Raw genomic sequence first — 17,641 nt, forward strand, 5'->3', positions numbered from 1 at the left:
TGGTGCTGGCGGTAGTAAGGACTTTGGATTTTACGCCAAGTGAGATCCACGATAGAGACAGTAAGGATAGGAAACGATGTGATGTATGTAAACGGAGAGGCATAACTGCCAAAAATGTTCCAAATTTGGTAAAAATCTCCAGGTTCGAGCTCAATGAACCCCAATAGAGTAAACGTAAGAAAACCATAACAACGCATTATCAAGCTGCTGAAAATCAGCAATACAGAGAAAGTCTTAAAAGTAGGCAGAAAAAAGAGACATTCTGTAAAGAGGGACAAAAAATAGTAAGTTTTTAGTTACATTGATCAAGAAGACACTAGGACACAAATTACCAAGGTAAGTAATGAAAGAGGAACCTCACTATCAGTCCTAACACATTAAAAAGATAATTAGCCTTTCTAGCCATGAAGACCTCCCCATGAGAACATGCCCCTCTTGAAGGACGTCCTCCACCCGTCCTGGGAAGAGGACAGAGGAAGCACCTGGTACAGAGCCCCAACTCCTACTCATGCATATGAATGCCACAAAATCACCATCTTTAGCCGCACACAAAACCGTTGTTTTGTGTGTTGGCTGCTCCACTGTCCTTTGCCAGCCTATGAGAGGGAAAACAAGGCTTCCAGAAGGATGCTCCTTCACACAGAGGCAGAGCTAAAAGCACCCTGAATCCAGATGAGTGGGCAACTATCCCAATAAACACATTTTGGAGAAAAAAGGAAAAAAGATCCTAAGGAAATATCATGAAAGGCTTTATGCCCATAAAATTGACAGCCTAGGAGCGCCTGTGTGGCTCAGTGGGTTAAAGCCTCTGCCTTCGGCTCAGGTCATGATTCCAGGGTCCTGGGATTGAGCCCCGCATCAGGCTCTCTGCTCTGTGGGGAGCCTGTTTCCTCCTCTCTCTCTGCCTGCCTCTCTGCCTGCTTGTGATCTCTCTAAAGAAAAAAAAAAAAAAATTTGACAGCCTAAATGAAATGGGCAAATTCCTCCAAAGACACAAATTACCCAAAGTGACCCAAGAGGAAATGGAGAATATGAAACACCCTATATGAATCAAAAAAATTGAATTTATACTTCATTTTTAAAAGATTTTATTTATTTATTTGAGAGAGAGAGGGAGAGCACAAGCAGGGGGAGTGGCAGGCGGGAGAGGGAGAAGGAGACTCCCCACTGAGCAGGGATCCGGGTGTGGGGCTCCATCCCAGGACCCCGGGATCATGACCTGAGCCCAAGGCAGACACTTCACAGACTGAGAAACGCAAGTGCCCCTTTAAAAGCTTCCCACCAAGAAAACTCCAGGCCCAGATGACTTCACCGGTTAATTCTGTCAAACACTGAAGAAAGAAACATTACTGATCCTACATGAGGATAAATACAAAACATTCTTTTCTTAAAACAAAACAAAACAAAATCAAAAAAATTCTTTTCTTATTTTTAATCGTTTGAAAACACGTGGCAATCCAAAGCAAAAGTAATAGCAACATACTGTGGGGTTTTGAAAAAAGTAATGCCTCCGACAACAAGAGCACGAAGGCAAATGCCATTGGTTGCTGTGTGTCAGGTTCTCGTATTACACATGAGGCTGTGTGGTATTACTTGAAGAAAGACTGGGGTAAGCTAGAGGTATTCTGGAGAATCCACCAAAAAGGCTAAAAAAAAAAAAAAAGTGTAGCTAATAAACCAACCACCCAAAATACTCAATTAAATTCAACAAAGGGCAGGAGAACAATTTAGATGTGGGGGGGGGGATCTATAAATGGGAAAAAGTTGAGTGACTTAATCTTTTTTTTTCCCCCCAGTATAGCAGAATATTATGTAGCTGTTGTGTTTGAGAAGAGATTCAATGATGTGGGGAACCATTCATGACATAGTGTTAGCATTTTAAAGCACAATGCAAGATCTGCTTTTAAATACTTTAACCTAAAGACCTCTGCAAAAATATTTATAAGCGTAGAAAAATAGGATCTTAAAGAAATACACTAAGTGTAAGCAGTGTTTGTAACTGGGATGCTAAGCTGATGGCTGATCATTTTTGCCATAAGATTTTAATTTTTTTAGTAAGATGCAGCCCATTATGATGACTAAGGACATAAGCAAGGCTCTGGGGGTCAGCCAGACCAGGGTTTGGTTCTTGGCTGTCATCGTGCTAGCTGAGTGGCCTTTGGCAAATCAATTTCTCAGCATCTGTTGCCTCCTCTGCGAAATGGAGATGGAAGTTTCTACCTCACAGTGTTGTTTTGGAGAGCAAGTGAGATGATGCGCATAAAACGTACAGCCAAGTGTTTGGCAAAATTAATATCAAGTAATTCACTTATAGTTTTATAATTAGAGAAAAATACGTTTTCAAGACATAACCTGTTTGGAAAGAAACCCTCATGGACCAAGGCAGTACAGTGATCAGAACCAGGGCGGGGCCCAGCATAACCAGCACTCGAGTCTTCCCAGTCAAGATGCTTCTGGTTCCAAGAATCAGGAACTCCCTCATCAAGCTTAAGCCCTAAATGGCAACAGGTTATGAGAACCCCAGGGTGTCTTACAGAATCCGGATGGAGAAATGCCACCATTAACGCCACCAGCACTGGGGCGCCTGATTGGCTCAGTGGGTTGTCTGACTCCTGATCTCGGTTCAGGTCTTGATCTTGGAACCTGAGTTCAGGCCCTGCGCGGGACTCTGCGGTGGGCACGGAGTTGCCTTAAAACAAAACAAAACAAAACAAAACAAAACAAAACGAAACAAAACAAAATAGGGTCGCCTGGGTGGCTCAGTGGGCTAAAGCCTCTGCCTTCACCTCAGGTCATGATCCTGGGGTCCTGGGATCGAGCCCTGCATCGGGCTCTCTGCTCAGCAGGGAGCCCGCTTCCTCCTCTCTCTCTGCCTGCCTCTCTGCCTACTTGTGATCTGTCTGTCAAATACATAAATAAAATCTTTAAAACAAAACAAAACGCCACCAGCACCAGAGTTCATACCAGGATGGGAACTGGGGTTCTAAACCTGGAACCCACCCTTCCCTCCTTCCTCCCGCTTCTTTCTCCTCTCTCTGCCTCTCTGGGCACTGGGCATCCTATCCTGCCCCAGTACACCTGTGCTCACTTCCGGCTATTTGCCCCTGTCCAGTTCCTGGGAGTGAGATTCTGATTGGCCCAGCTTGGGTCAGGTGCCCAGTCACGGTCCAATGAGCTATGACGGAGGGGGCGGAGTCACTGCACCAACATGGCGGCCTTGGGCGCTGGGTGGGGGAGGTGCAGTAGCGGGAACCTTGTAGGCCAGGTGGCTTCCCCCAAGAGTATGGGTAAAATGCTGTGCCTGTCCTTTTGTGTTCTCTGTCCGGGCTTTTCCTCTTACTGGGGGTTCCTCCTTCTCCACAATTTAGGCTACTTAAAGCCACTGTGCTGTGGTGGGGGGAGTCTCGTGTGGTCCGTCATGGCCGCCGTTCCCGGTTGTTCTCCGTGGGCGACGGCAGGTCAGCTCTCCAGCATGTCACCCAAACTCTCCTTGGTTCCCGTGACGCGGCACGGGGCCACAGCCGGTGACAAAATGCCAGGCTGACCCAGGGGCGCGTATCTGGGTCCCTGGGGTTTTGCTGGGGGAGGGAGTCCCATCCTTCCAGAGGAACAGGTTCCCCGGAAAGCTGGGTCTGGCAGCGCTTAACTCAGAAAACACAAAGGTCGGTCTAGGAAGAGCGAGACCCTCGCTGCAGAAAGAACGAAACAAAAATCTCATGTATCCTTTTTTAATTGTCATTTTCCAGCTCCCCACGGCGGCCGCCCCAGCCCGTCTCTGATGACCATTTGGGCAGGCCACCGGGGAGCGGGGAACAAAGCTGGGGCCTGGCACCCCCACCAGGCCGCCAGCCGCGGAGAACAAGTCACGATGACAAATTAACACAACAATTAGCGCCTGTACTTGGGAGATGGGCAAAGGCGAGGCCCCGGCTCCTCATTGTCAGCCGGTCTATTTGGCAGTGACCTTGCTCTGGAGGCGATGATATTCCTTCAGCCTGTAAACCAGATTGAAAACAAAGAAAAATGTAAATTAACAATAACAACATGCACTCCGTTCAATTAATTCAGGCAGAACCCGGGTGGCGGGGGCAGCTGTTGGTTAAGATGTGTGTGAAGTTGTCTTTTTTTCTCCCCCTCTGTTCCCGCTCCTGCCCCGGCCCCTCCTGCCCTCCAAACAGGATAATGTAATTAATTTATCTTTAGCGGAAAACATTGCTTGGCATTGTTGAAGACAAAGCATTTAACTGGCAATGGGAGCGATGAAGAGGCCATTATGAGAACCCAATGTGTTCGGAGCCATTTAAAAGGGTTTATAGTCATAAAATACAGAGGGCGAAGGAGGCGGGGGGGGGGGGGGGGGGCGGTGATTGTTGGAGCAGGAGAGCGCCCGGGGAAGGTCAGGCCGGATTCAGCATCTCTCCCGGTCTCTCGGCTCCAGGGACAAAATGGTGGCTCTGTGCCCAGGACATGTGTTCGGGAGACAAGAGAGACTCGTGCCTTCTTCCCAACGCCAAGCCGGGAGAGAAGGAAGTTGGTGACTCAGAACTCAAGAGTTGGACAGACACACCTTCTGGACTTAGCTCCGAGGCTTCCTAGCTGTGTGACTGTGGGCGGCTTACTTAACCACTCTGGGCCCGTTTCAGGGGTTGCAAATTTGTGTAAGAATTCAGTGCGACCCCGGAGAGTGGCTGGAAGTTGGTGTATCGTAGCCACTGGTCATGAATGACCCTGTTTGCCCTTGTGCATGCCCGTCCCCTCCCCGGGAAACACCTACGCTGAGCACATGAGCTCTTCCAGCAGGCCAGGGTCCGGGCTGAGTGCCAGGCTGATGTCCCGGGATTCATGCAAACTTTTGCCACACCTGTGAGGTGGCTAGGGTCAGTATCCCCACCTGTGCGCCTAGGGGTCCGGAAGGGGTCTGAGACCATCCTGCGGAGCCAGGATCTGAACCCAGGTCTGAGTGGCTGCAGACGACGCTTGCTACCCAACCAGGCCATGGGCATGCACATAGCTAGGGTGGTTTCCAGCTCGATCTGTAGCTCAGGTATGGTGACAGGCACGAGGGGCCTTCCGGCCCGATGACTTTCTGAGGTCCATTTCTACCTCTGGGCCATTTGCCTTTCTAAACCTGCCCACACAAGGGGCTCCTGATAGAGTCCTTCTTGCAGCTAGAAGGGGTGGGAGTGAGTGTCTGAGGCAAAGGGCAGGACCCAGAAACAGGGAACCCAAGCACCAGGCTTCTGGTAGTTTCCGGCTACGCCTTCTGCCCCTCTGAGAACAGGAGCAGGCTGGGCCCACAGCAGGCACTGAAGATGCTGTGGGCAGAGTGCTGGGAAGGCGTGGTTTGTCTAGGATGGGACAGCAGAGCAGCTGAGGTCCCATCAGAGCTTGCTGCCCACACCTGGGGGTTCTGAAGACCAGAGGGAGCGGCTCACCTGAGGGAGTTGATATTGATGAACCCAGTGGCATCGACTGGCTCATAGTCACCCTGCACGTTCATGCTGCGGAGAGAGGAGAAGCCGGTCAGCGCACCCTAGGCTTTGCTTCCGGAGGCTCTCCGGGGCTAGGGACGACATCTCAGGCTCGCGGGTACCTAGGGTCTCTTGGCCGGCTTGGCCCAAACTTTGGTCTCTCATGGCTTTCTGTCCAATTCAGGAGCCCTACTATGGGCAAGGCACCGTGCCCAGCACTGGAGAGCAGGCAGCCTCAGCCCCGCTCCGTGGATGGGCAGGTAGGGGTCCATGCAGCTCAGCCCGCGCCAGTGGCCGAAATCTTCCAACGAGGACACACCTGTGAGCCAGCTCTGCCTTCAGGCATCTCCAGCAACAGCTGATGGCATCCAGTGGCCTGAAGTTCCACGCGGCCATGGGGTGCCCCTGGGACAGCCTCGGACTTGTGACAGCACCCCGATGCGCTCAGTGCCCGCTCCCCCCACCCCCCCGCCAGCACGGAGATCCATCCACAAACCTGACACCCACCCCACGCCGGCCAGCCCCAAGAAGGGCCTGGTCAGCCGCCACTGTTACCAATGCGTCCCCTGTCTACAAGTGCCGTCTTCCAGATTCGACAGCCTTCACCTTCGGGGCTGTTTTCACTGAGCCGTCCTTCGAGAAACCCTTCCCAACCACAGTCCTTCCGGTCAGGCTCCGCCACCCCTCCCGCCGCAGAGCTCAGGGTACCTCCTCCTGCTCGTTGAGCTTCGGGCTTTCACCTGCCAAATGGGCCCCTCGGAGTTATGGCCGGCCCCACGGGAAACGATGCGGCTGCCGCACCTGGCACACGCGACTTAGGACTCGTGTCTTTCTTTCACGCATTCACTTATACGGGCCTTTCCTAGGCACCTATGGTCTGCAGGTGCCGGGGAAGCAGAAGCAAGATGAGAAGAGGGCCCACGGTGCGGGAGGTGGGGCAGCAGATGTCAGCGAACCGTCACCCGTCGGCCTTAATCGCCGCTGGGATAAACTCTTTGAGGACAAGAACGGGGCACTGTGGTCTCAGATCTGGCGCCTCAGGGCCACCCTCCAAGCCTCTGGTGGGGAGGGGTGCCTCCTCTGTTTCTCACGGGTCCTGCTCTGAATCAGCCCCTTGTCCTCACGTCTCCAGAACTCCAGCCTCAGGACAAAGCAGTCTCAAGGTTCTCGATGACAAGGAGGCGGCCTGTCCCCTCAGGAGCCTTCCCCGGAGAGGTGAGATTGGGGAGGAGGAGGGCAGAGGGGAATCTGCTAGTTTTTTTTTTTCCCCCTGAGACCCCAAGGCTGTGCCTCTGGCTGGCTCTGTGGACTGTGGACTTCTTACAACAAGTGAGGTCTCGGCGCTCAGCTGTCCTACAGCTTGTTCAGGACGTGGGCGCTGGTGCCCTCGCCCCACCACGCCCCGGCCCTGCCCTTCATGGGGCCCGTGAAGCTGCCCATGAATCCCCACCCCTTCTTTCCTCCTCCCCACCTCCGCGGGCCCCTCCAGGTCTCAGGCGGCACAAGTCACCAGGAGGAGACCAGCAAGTCCCCTGGAAGGGGGAAGCTGCCAGACCCCAGAGGGGCTGCTTCTTGGCCCCCCTCACGGGGCAGAGGGAAAAGCCGGACAAACTAAGGCATGAGCCTCTGCAGCTCCCTTTTACGGACTTCGCTCTGGACGAGAACGCCTACCCCTCCCCACATAAATCAAATCGTGGCACACACCGCCGCTGTCCGAGTCACCCGTCCCCTTCGGAAGGCTCCCTGTGCTCTACTCAGGGAGAAGCCAGGGCTCAGGGCCCCTTCCTGCTCCCCTCCACACTCATCTGCCCTTTCATCGCCATCTCGCGTGCGCGTTGTCAAAACAAACTTTCCCGCTCCCCTCCCCGGACACCCCGGCGGCCCCGGCAAAGAGAGGCCCACGTCCAGGGACACGCTCGTCTCGCACACGAGGCTGAAGAAGGCCTCCCAGAGGTGCTTCTCGGGAGCCGAGAAACCTCTCTTTAAAACTGCGGTTTGGGGTGGTGGTTGGTGGGGGGGGGGGTTGGTGGTGGAAAAAGAGTTTACAATGATTTTTTTTTTTTTTTTTTTTACCTCCCCTGACGGTCTACAGAAAACCTCTGTGCTTTTATTTTTGCTCATTCGAGTGGCTCTGACCTGCTCTATAATTACGTTACTTTCTACCTACTGTGCCACGGCATTTCCAGTTCTGTTACCTCTCGCGGCTTCCTTGCTGGTCCCTGCGAGGCTGTCACTCAAGGGCTTTCAAGTCAGCGATGTAGAAATCAAAAAGAAAGGGGAAATGGTCGGAGACACAGTGAGAATAAATGCGCCTGCTTTTCTCTCTTTTTTTCCTTCCCCTTTTTACTTTCTTCATTTAATCTCCCTGAGTGAGGCTGTAAGGTTTAATGAAGGGTTGGGCAGATTATTAGAGGCTGCTGATTCGGAGGGGGAGGGAGGAAAGAGCCAGAGAGAGAAAGAGAGAAGATAATTTGACATTTACCCCGACTGATCTAAACTGATTCGGTTATATTTATGGCTTATAAAGTGTTTAGAAAGATGGAAGGGGGGAGAAGCTCAGCGCGGCGAGGACGGGAAAGAGGGAAATAATATTGACCGCCAAACAAAACTCGCCCGCTAGTTCCCAACAGGCCTGCGCCGGGGCTGAGCTGGGCCTGGGACCTGCGTCAGGTGGGGCTGCTGCTCCCCACCTCGTGTGTGGCCGGGTGACCTCCCAAGGGGATGCTGTGGTCCTCGGTGAAGGCCGCACTGTCGTGCCCAAGTGTAGGCGCAGTTCAAGAGCTTGGGCTGCCTTTGACTGTCCCGGGGCCTTGGCAGCACCCTTGGTGTGGCCTCAAGTCCCCTCCTTGGCTCCCTTCCAGGCTCACTCTGATCCTGCCCTCCCCAGCCAGTTTCCTCCTGGCTTCGGGAAACCTCGAGATGTCTGCCACCCTGCCCTGTCTTCCCCCAACGTGCTCGTCCCCTCCAGACCTGTGTGTCCACGGGCTGGCCAATTACCCTCCTGGTCTGTCTCCAAGATGACTCACCCTCAAGGTGTCTGAGCCCACATGGAGGCTCTCCCCTCAAGAACCCCCTCACTCTGGGAACTGCCACCCACAGGGGCCCAGCCGCGTATGCTGGGCAATTCCATACCTTTTCTTCTCCCTCCGCATCCAAGCCCTTTCCACTCTTAACCTCTTAACCAGTTGTCAAACCTTCTGTTTCTCTCACTCCCACCTCGCCCAAGTCAGTTCTCCAGAGCGGCCGGAAGCAGCTCGAAAAGCACAGGTCTGACGGCTCCATCGCTTTTAAGATCTGGCCCCGGGACCCTCACACTCTGGGGTCTGGCTCCCGACGTTCCAGTACTGCCTGGGATGTTCTGGAATGTTCTTCCAGGGCCCAGAACCTCCGCACATGACGGTGCCCCTGGAAAGCTCCTGCTCCTTCTCCACCTGCTTAGCTCCTGTCCTTGGGAGCCCGGCTCCAAGGTGACCTCCTCAGGGGAGCCTCTCCACACCCGTTATGCCCAGCCAGCCTCTCCCGCACCTCCGCACAGCCATCTTGCCTAATTCTACGTTCAGGTGACCGTTTGACGGGTGCCTTTGGAAGGCCCAGGGGTAGAGGCGGCATCGACTCCCCTGGTGACTATCTCCCCCGTGCCCCATGCGTGCGTAGGCGCATCTCTGTGGAGAAAGCTGGTCAGAAGCGACGCTGGCCATGAGGTCAGTCTGTTCCTCAGCCGGGGGGCCCTGGGGGGGCACCTACCTCACTAGCTCCTCATTGTAGAGGGACAGCGGGGACTCCCGGCCGAGGATGTACACCTGGCCCTTGAAGACAGACACCTGCACCTTCCCTTCCACGCGCTCCTGGGATTTGGCGATGCAGTGGCGGACAAATTCGCACTCAGGACTGTGCCAGAAACCTGCGGGGAGGAAAACAGCGAGGGAGCTAGGGAGGCTCAGTGTGCTGGGGCCCGGGACTGGGAGTCCGGGGAAGGCACCCCGAGCCTCGGCCCATCACGGCGGACCTCGGGGGTGGCTCTTGGCCCAAAGCACACTGGTGAACGGCTGCACCAAGGAATGAGCCTGCGTGCCTGTCCTGTGACCTTGCAGGTCTCCGGTGGGTAAGGAGGGCCCTCCCCGCCCTCGCCCACAGTCACCACCCAAGGCTCAGGAGGAGGGGAGGTAACCTCGGCCTCATGCCACGTGTTCAGGCACCACAGTGGGCCAGACCCTGGGAAGACAGCCGGGAAGGGATCCTGTCGTTTGCCCACGGGGACTCGGGTGGGGCAGGAGAGCTCCGCTAAGACTCAGACGTGTCTGTGCGGGCCCAGGCTGAGCGATGGGAGCACCCAGCAGGGGCAGCTGGGTGGGTGGTTTGGGGTCAGAAAGACCATGAGCGTGTGGCCTTCACCGCTCTGTGCCTCAGTTCCCCATCTACGGAGTGGCGAGGACACAGCATCCCTCCCAGGACCAGTGAGTGGGCTTACTGGGTGTGGAGGCCCTGGGCATCCACATGCCGGTGTCCTGCCCGAGAGACAGGAGGAGCCCCCCGCTCGCCCCCCACCCCCGGACGTCTGTAAACAGTCTACAGGCTGCTAATATTTTCCTATGCAAATTCTCAAATGTACGAAGTACAGGCTAAATTCTTCCCCCGGACCAGTTCTTTGCATCATCAGAAACAGTCCTGTGAGAAAAACCTTCTTTGCCTCTCTCTTTTCTGAGCGAGCAGGTAAGAGCTGGGGAAGTTGAGGCTTCTCCAAGATCACACACAGGCTGCAGTGAGGTGCCTGGGGCGGACCTACATTAGAACAGCTCAGCCTGGGGGCGCCTGGGTGGCTCAGTGGGTTAAGCGTCTCCCTTCGGCTCAGGTCATGATCCTGGGGTCCTGGGATCGAGCCCCGAGTCAGGCTTCCTACTCAGCCGGGAGCCCGCTTCTCCCTCTCCCTCTGCCTGCCACTCCCCTTGCTTATGCTCTATCAAATAAATAAGTAAAACCTTAAAAAAAAAAAAAAAAAAAAAGAACAGCTCGGCCTCCCAGGATAATCTGGGAGTTTTCCTGTGGATGGACCATCATGAGTATACAAGGTGCCTGGGGAATGTGCTACCCCCTGCCCCTGTCCCTTACCCACACTCTGTCCCCCAGAGCCGGCAGGCCCCGAAGGCTGTGTGCTCAGTTCCCGGCTGCTCCGGGGCCAATACCTCTGCACCAGCGGGCTCAGCCGCGCAGACCGCCATCTCCTCTCTAGTCTCTGTGGCGGGCAGGCGGGCCGTGGTCAGGGCTGGGGGAGGGCCAGCTTGAGGGGTAGAGTTTCCCTGAAACGGAGCTGGGAAGGTGAGCCCACCTGGGCAGCTGTGGGGCCAGATGGTGCGCGATCTCCTGCCCTGATAAAGGGCCAGGTCAGCCCCGGGTCCTCGGCTATTGTTGGAGGCCCGGCCTCCGGGGGCACCTGCGGAGGCTCTCCGTGGGAAAGGGGAGCAGGCCTTCTCTGGGATAGGGTCCGGCGGCTTGTAGGGGTGGGGGAGGGCCAGGCAGGGAGAGAGGAGATTGGGTCCCCACCCTCTGGCCTCCTGTCATTTGGGTTTGTCTCCTGCTCTACACTGACAGGCAATGCACCCTCTCTGTACCTGGCTTCCTCACTTGCACAGTGAGATATGACTAACCCTCCGGGTCGGGGGGTAGATGGGTTCCCGGATGGGATGCAGGCTGAGCATTAAGCATTTTAAATTCGAGATCTGAATATGGCCTCCACCAGCCCCCCCACCCCTCCCCGTGTACAGGGAGACGGGCACCCAGAGAGGTGTCCCCATCCACAGTGAGATCCTGAAAAGTACTCCTGACTCTGGGCTGCACCCCCGTGGGAGGGGACAATGATGGCCCCCAGACCCCGCCATGCCTCAGTGGCTTGGCCCTCTTGCCAAGTCAGGATAATTAGACCATTAAGCTCTCAGCCTGGAAGACAGGGAGGAGATGGAACCAGAGATAAGCGGGGGGGTGGGGGGTGGGGGGGCAGAAACCCACGTGGGAGCACCTGGCCTGGGCTTTATCTCAGGATCTCCCACCTCCCCTGCATGGGGGTCTTGCACTCAGATTTCTTTTCCCAGCAGACCCCGCCTGGGGAGAGGGACAGTGAGCCTGGCATGCTGCATGGGTGTCTTGGGTCTGGGGGTGGGCCGAGCCCTGCGCCAACCAGGACGACAGCCCTCTCCATACCAGCTGTGTGTCACCCCGTTCTCCTGCTGGAGAAACAGCCGAGAGAGAGGAGGTGGGCTAGTGCCCCAAAGGAGATGGGTCCTGAAGCTGGGGTCCTGCCAGGGTGACCCCGCGGATTGGGACCCACAGGCTGGGGGAAGGGGGTCCGTGGAAGCCCTCAGGGAAACGTGGGGATGGGGTGAGGACAGGATGATGAACAGGGCATCCAGCTGTGGGCCGAGGTAGAAGGGCTTCTCTGTGCCTCAGTCTCCCTATCTGCGTTTCCGAGGAAGCCAAGTGTCACAGCAGAGCAGCGGGAAGAGATCTGGCCTGGTGCCCTTTATTTTACAGAAGGGAAAACGAGGCTCAGGGTAGACAGACCCAGTTGAGGTCATAAACCCAGCCCAAGGCAAGGTCCCTGGTCCCTGACTCCGGCCTCGGAAGCCACTCCAGGCCTTTGTAATTTATCAGCCCACACTGAAACTGCATTCCTCCCAGTTCTAGATGCTCTTTGCAAATGTTTGTGTCGTTAGTCCTCCCTGCGAGACACGTACATTTGCGATCCCCACTCTGCTGATGAGACGTAGGCACGGGGAGCTTCACTAACTAGCTTAACCCGCTCGGTAACAGTCACGTCTCCCTAACGTGAGAAACCCCATCAGGCAGCCCCTCCAAGCTGTGCCAGGGACAGGCTGTTGCCCGAGGCCAAGCGGACATCTACAGGGGCATGATGACATCAGGGGTAGCTGGGAAGGCGAGTATCAATAATCCGTTGAAAGCTCCTAATCACTGCACTTCATTTGGGGATTTGGAGGGCTCAGTGGGTAACAGAACAAGGATTCCACCCCGGCAGTCGGGTGTAGAGGCACTGAGCCGGCGGGCCAGGTTGGGCCCCGGACACCGAGGGACCCCTTGATCTCCCTTTCCTAAGGGCCCCAGCCCACCTTCCCGCCGCCCACTGGGTCTACTGGAGCGGCCGAGGGCTTGGCCTCTGAAGCCGGCCTGTCCTGGGCTCCAAGCCTCAGCCCATCAGCGGTGCAACCTTATTCAGGAGTCCTGACCTGCCTGGGGCCCAGCTTCTTCACCGTGGTGTAGCTAAGATCAGGTAATGCCCATGAGTGCCTAGCTCAGAGTCCTGCAGCAAGACAGCACGCCTGCCCCCACTTGGCCTGGCCAGGTGCTCTCCCCTATGGGCCCGCCATGCTTAATGACTCTCCTACTTTGTAACCAGAATCCACCTTCCTGCTGAAACCCCACTGGGCCAGAGCGCCTGCAGGAGACAATGGTATTTAAACACCTGTCTGTACCTGGGGGCGGGGGGCAGCTTCAAAGCTGCCAGATACAATGGGAGGGAGAAATCACCAGCCAATAACCACCGAGTCCCCTTCAAATCCCAAGATGAGTTACAGTGATTAGAAGCTTTGGAAGGAAATAAAACCTCCGAGGGGAGGAGAGGACCAGGCAAGGGCAGCGGAGGCTTATCCCAGGTAAGGATTATGAATATGCACTTTCCCAGTCTCCCTGATGTCCAGGCCTCGGGGCGGCCTGTCCCCCCCCCCCCCCCCCCCACAGCTCAGAGGGACTTCTCGTGTGACAGAGCAGGGGCAGACAGTAAATGTTTTAGGCTCGGCAGGTCACATGGTCTCTGTCAACTCTGCCCTTGCTGCTCAGAAGTGACCACAGATAACACATGAGCCAGTGCCCGTGGCCATGCCCAAGATGCTATTTATGGACACAGGAATTTGAGTTTCCTGTAATTTTCATGGGACATGAAATAGTATTAATAAACAGTTTTTCCCCCAACTGTTTTAAAAATGTGTAAAAAAAAAAAAAACCCATGGCTTCGCTTGCAGGCTGAACAGAAACAGGCCATGGGCTGGATCTGGGGACCCCCGTGACATGGTGTGAGGGATGGGTTTGCAGTCAGGAGGCCTGGATTCCAGCCCTGTGACAGATAGGGCACTGAGTCTCACCTGTAACGTGGGGACCCCCCGCCCAAACCATGTGCTAATGTCATTCCATGCATGGGCTACCTCTGGCTCAGGCAATGCCCAGGCCTGGGACCAAGGTCTTGGTCAAGGCAGGCTTTCCCTTGTTTGTGACAGCTCCAGGTTCTGCCTGGTCACAGCCCAGCCTGGGGTCAAAGCCAGCTAGGCCACTCCGCTGTGTAACTTTGTACAAGGTCCTTCAGCCCTGAACCTTCCGTTTCCTCATCTGTAGAAGGGGCTGGTTGCTGCTCTCCTAGGAACACCGGGAGGAACCCCTGGGATGGCTCGTGTCCCCAGCGGGTGCGTGCTGGGTCACAGTGGGCCGCCTGAGGGGTGACACTGACCAAGTCGTGCAAATCACAGGGGGCAGAGGCAGCCGGCTGTCTCGGGGGCTCCACACCCTGTAAGTGAAAGAGCCAGGTGCCGTCACCCCCCCCCCCCAATTCCTTGTCCCCTGCCCTGGCTCGACCCCCTCCAGCCTGCCCCTGTCGGGCTCCTGCGAGGATGGCCGTGGGCGGGGTGGGAGTGGAGGTGGGTGCTGCTCACCTGGCGGGGGGGGGTGGTTTACGCACCTGTGTACACCAGCTCCGCGAATTTCAGGCCCAGGCCCTGTTTGATTTTGCGCACTTCGCGATCCATGGTGAAGGCCTCGATGTCTAAATGAGCGTGGTAAAGGATCGTCCCTGCTGGGGTCTCGTAGATACCTAGCCATTTTTCCAGGCAGGGGGAAAAGGAGAAAAAAGAGAGAAACGCATGAAACCCAAACTGTCAGCAATGACAAAAAAAAAAAAATAATAATGACTCGTCTGACAGGAGACAAGCCGGTCGGACCCATTCACTCCCAGCTTGTCGCAAAATGCGCCTGTCATTATGCTCATGCTGGGGCCACGACAGTCCACTCCGCGGCTCGTGGAGAAAATGTCTAGATGCCCCCCTTTGAAGAGGCCCCAGACGCTGGAAAATGACAGGGTTTCGGAGCTGCTCCCCCCTCCTTCCCAACACGTGCCCACCGGCCCGCGGCTGAAAACCTGTAATTAAACCAACCACGGTGGAGCCCAGGGCCCCAAATATCCCTTCCTCCCTTCCACTGGGGAGCCGGGGAGCGGGGGGGACAGCTGTGCACACACTTGCACACACATGCACACATGTGTGTACACACATGCCACCTTCAGCCGGCGGCTCCCTTGCCAGCCACGTCTCTGCAGATACACCCTGACCTCTGTGGCCGCCGGGGGCCTGGTGGGCTCCCGCACCAACCCCACGTGCAGATGGGGAAACCGAGCCTGGGAGGAGACAGAATGGGCCCGGTGTGGAGCTGGGACCCGGATGGAGGTGCCAAGTCCCTGACCGGTGTCGGTTGCTGCCCTGCAGGTCAGCTGGCGATGGGGCCCACACCCAGAAGGTCATGGGAAGAGGGTCTTGCTCGAGCCCCCTCCCGATGACCTTAGGGCCCTGTGTCTCTACCTCTGAGACAACCTGCTTGGACCCGGGGCGGGAGGGGGGGCAGTCTCCAAAGTGACCCTGAGCTGAGCACGGTCCTGGCTGGGAGGGAGGTCTGATCAGGAGTCCCACAGCGGATTTGAGGACACTAAGGCACAGGGAGGCAGGACTGCCCATGCGCACACAGCCAGACCCTCTCGAATAAATCAGGGGAGTCCGCTGAGTGGACCACCGGCACACCCGCCCTGCGTCCGCTCTGTGGGAAGCAGCAGGAACCGTCCCCATCCCGCCGACGAGACCCTGAAAGCTTCCTTTCCTCCCACCATGTCACGTTTACGGCGGTAAAGGGGCACATTTAAAGTGATCCCGAAAACTTATCACTGTCCTTCCACACTGGAGCTGCTTCAGAAATCAGAAAGGAGGGGCGCCTGGGTGGCTCAGGGGGTTAAAGCCTCTGCTTTCGGCTCAGGTCATGATCCCAGGGTCCTGGGATCAAGCCCCGCATCGGGCTCTCTGCTCAGCAGGGAGCCTGCTTCCCTTCCTCTCTCTCTGCCTGCCTCTCTGCCTAGTTGTGGTCTCTGTCAAGTAAATGAATAAAACTAAAAAAAAAAAAATCAGAAAAGATCTGTGCGTCCGCGTTCACGGCGGCAGCACTGTTCCCAGCAGCCGAAAGGCGGGAGCCACCAAAATGTCCATCATCGGCTGAACCAACAAACAAGATGCGGCACGGGGCGGCGCCTGGGTGACTCAGTGGGTAAAAGCCTCTGCCTTCGGCTCAGGTCATGATCTCAGGGTCCTGGGATCGAGCCCCGCATCGGGCTCTCTGCTTGGCGGGGAGCCTGCTTCCTCCTCTCTCTCTCTGCCTGCCTCTCTCCCTACATGTGATCTCTGTCTGTCAAATAAATAAATAAAATCTTTAAAAAAAAAAAGATGCGGCACAGACAGGTAACAGGTAGGCTGTTACTCGGCGTCGAAGAGGGAGGGGACTCTCGACACCTGCTACAATGGGGACGGACCTGGAGAGCGGCATGCTGGGCCGGGGGGCGGGGGCACATACTGCCCGATTCCACTTCGATCAGGTCCCCAGAGTCATGGAGTTCACGGAGACCGGACGTGGGATGGGGGGGCGGGGGGCAGGGAGGCGGCGGCAGCGGGAGGTTGTTTTGCTTGGGTGGGGGCTATCTGCGGGGCTCTCAGCTGTGGAAGACAGAATGCCGGGGGTTTCTGGGGATGACGACTGCGTATCCGTGTGAACGTACTTCCTGCCCCTCAACTGCAGGTTTCAAAATGGGTAAAAGGGTCAATGTTATGTACATTTCAGCACTCTTAAAAAAAAAAGTTTTTAACCACCTGCTCCCCACTCCCCAAATCAGAAGGAGATTGTTTTTGACCTTGGAGCCCAAAGGCCCCCTGGGCATGGCTGAGGGTGCGGTCACTCATCCTCCTCTAAAGAACCTTCCAGTCTTCGGTCTTCCACTTGGAATCAGAGAAATGTCAGCTGCCAGGACAGGTCCTTTCAGACCACTGGTGCCCCATTCTTTTAACTTGGAGCTGCAAACCCCTTATTCAGTCTTTGGCAGAAACCTAGCACACAGAAGAGAGAGCCCAGGCCCCACCGCGGGGAGCAGAGGCCTCTCTGCAGGGCCCAGGCTCCACCAAGACGTCCTTAGAACGCCACTCTGGCCCCGACATCGATTTTACAGATAGACAGACTGAAGTCTTGGGAGAGAAGGTCGGTGGGAGCATCATCTGGCTATCCCTTCCCTGCTCCAGGTTGCCCCTCAGATCCTTTGGCCAAGTGGTCCTGTGCTCCCCGGGGCATGGACGGGAACGCAAATCTGGGGAACCAAGGAGGAACAGCCTGGCCTCTCATCCTAGCTCTGCAGTGTTCCCGAGCAGGAAAGAGCCTCTCTAGGGGCTGAGTCTCTTATCCGTAAACCCCTGACAGCCTGATCTTGGGGAGGGGGGACACACGTGTCAAAGCCCCACCCGCAGACCAAGCCCTGCTAGAATTAGGACATGCCACAGAAGAGCCTGTCCCGTTTCATTAGTGTGGTCCTTGGGCCAATCTGCTGTCCTGATCCCATTGTGACCTTGTGAGGGCAAATGGCCTCCCCAGCAGGAAAAACACCAATGTACCAAGTTCACGCACCGGCCCTAAGCCCAGAGTCCTGGGGCAAGGTTCAGGCCCTCGCTCAACCTCCTTGTCACGCTTGCAAACACAGTTCACAGGGGCTCTGTTATCTGTTTCCACCGAGTGCCTGGGAGCCCCAACCCAGAAAGGCTGTTGGAGCTGGAGATGGAGGGAAGACCGAGAAGAGCCAAGAGCATGAAAACGGGGAGTCATGGAAAACCTGCAAAAACTCAGCCCAGAAGTCAGGACTCCTCCTGGGAGGGGACAGGAAGGAGCCACAAGCCAGTGGCTCCCACTGGCCCCGGGCCACAGAGAAAGGCCCAATGGTTCAGCCACCTGTTTACAAAGACGTCTGTAGAACATTTAGAAATGTCTGCCTTCAGCATGGCAGACACGACCAACCACCACGTTAAAGCGCAAGTTTTCAACTCTCCTAG

At 56.0% G+C, this 17,641-nt stretch overlaps 1 protein-coding gene and 1 pseudogene across 1 annotated transcript in view; one reads left to right on the forward strand and one right to left on the reverse strand.

The window, feature by feature from the left end:
- The first annotated feature begins 426 nt into the window (after positions 1–426).
- LOC123953124 lies at positions 427–655 on the forward strand (annotated as a pseudogene).
- A 3,059-nt stretch (positions 656–3,714) lies between these two features.
- Positions 3,715–17,641, reverse strand: part of ASS1 (argininosuccinate synthase 1) — a 52,928-nt gene continuing 39,001 nt past the window's right edge. The window contains exons 13-16 of the mRNA XM_046021964.1: positions 14,203–14,334; positions 9,216–9,372; positions 5,436–5,501; positions 3,715–3,995 (exon numbers count right to left, since the gene is read on the reverse strand). Of these exons, the coding sequence (XP_045877920.1) occupies positions 3,950–3,995; positions 5,436–5,501; positions 9,216–9,372; positions 14,203–14,334 (401 nt within the window). The 3' untranslated portion in view covers positions 3,715–3,949. The remainder of the gene's footprint in view (positions 3,996–5,435; positions 5,502–9,215; positions 9,373–14,202; positions 14,335–17,641) is intronic.

Source organism: Meles meles, chromosome 11 (genome assembly GCF_922984935.1).
Source record: "Meles meles chromosome 11, mMelMel3.1 paternal haplotype, whole genome shotgun sequence".
NCBI lineage: Eukaryota > Metazoa > Chordata > Mammalia > Carnivora > Mustelidae > Meles > Meles meles.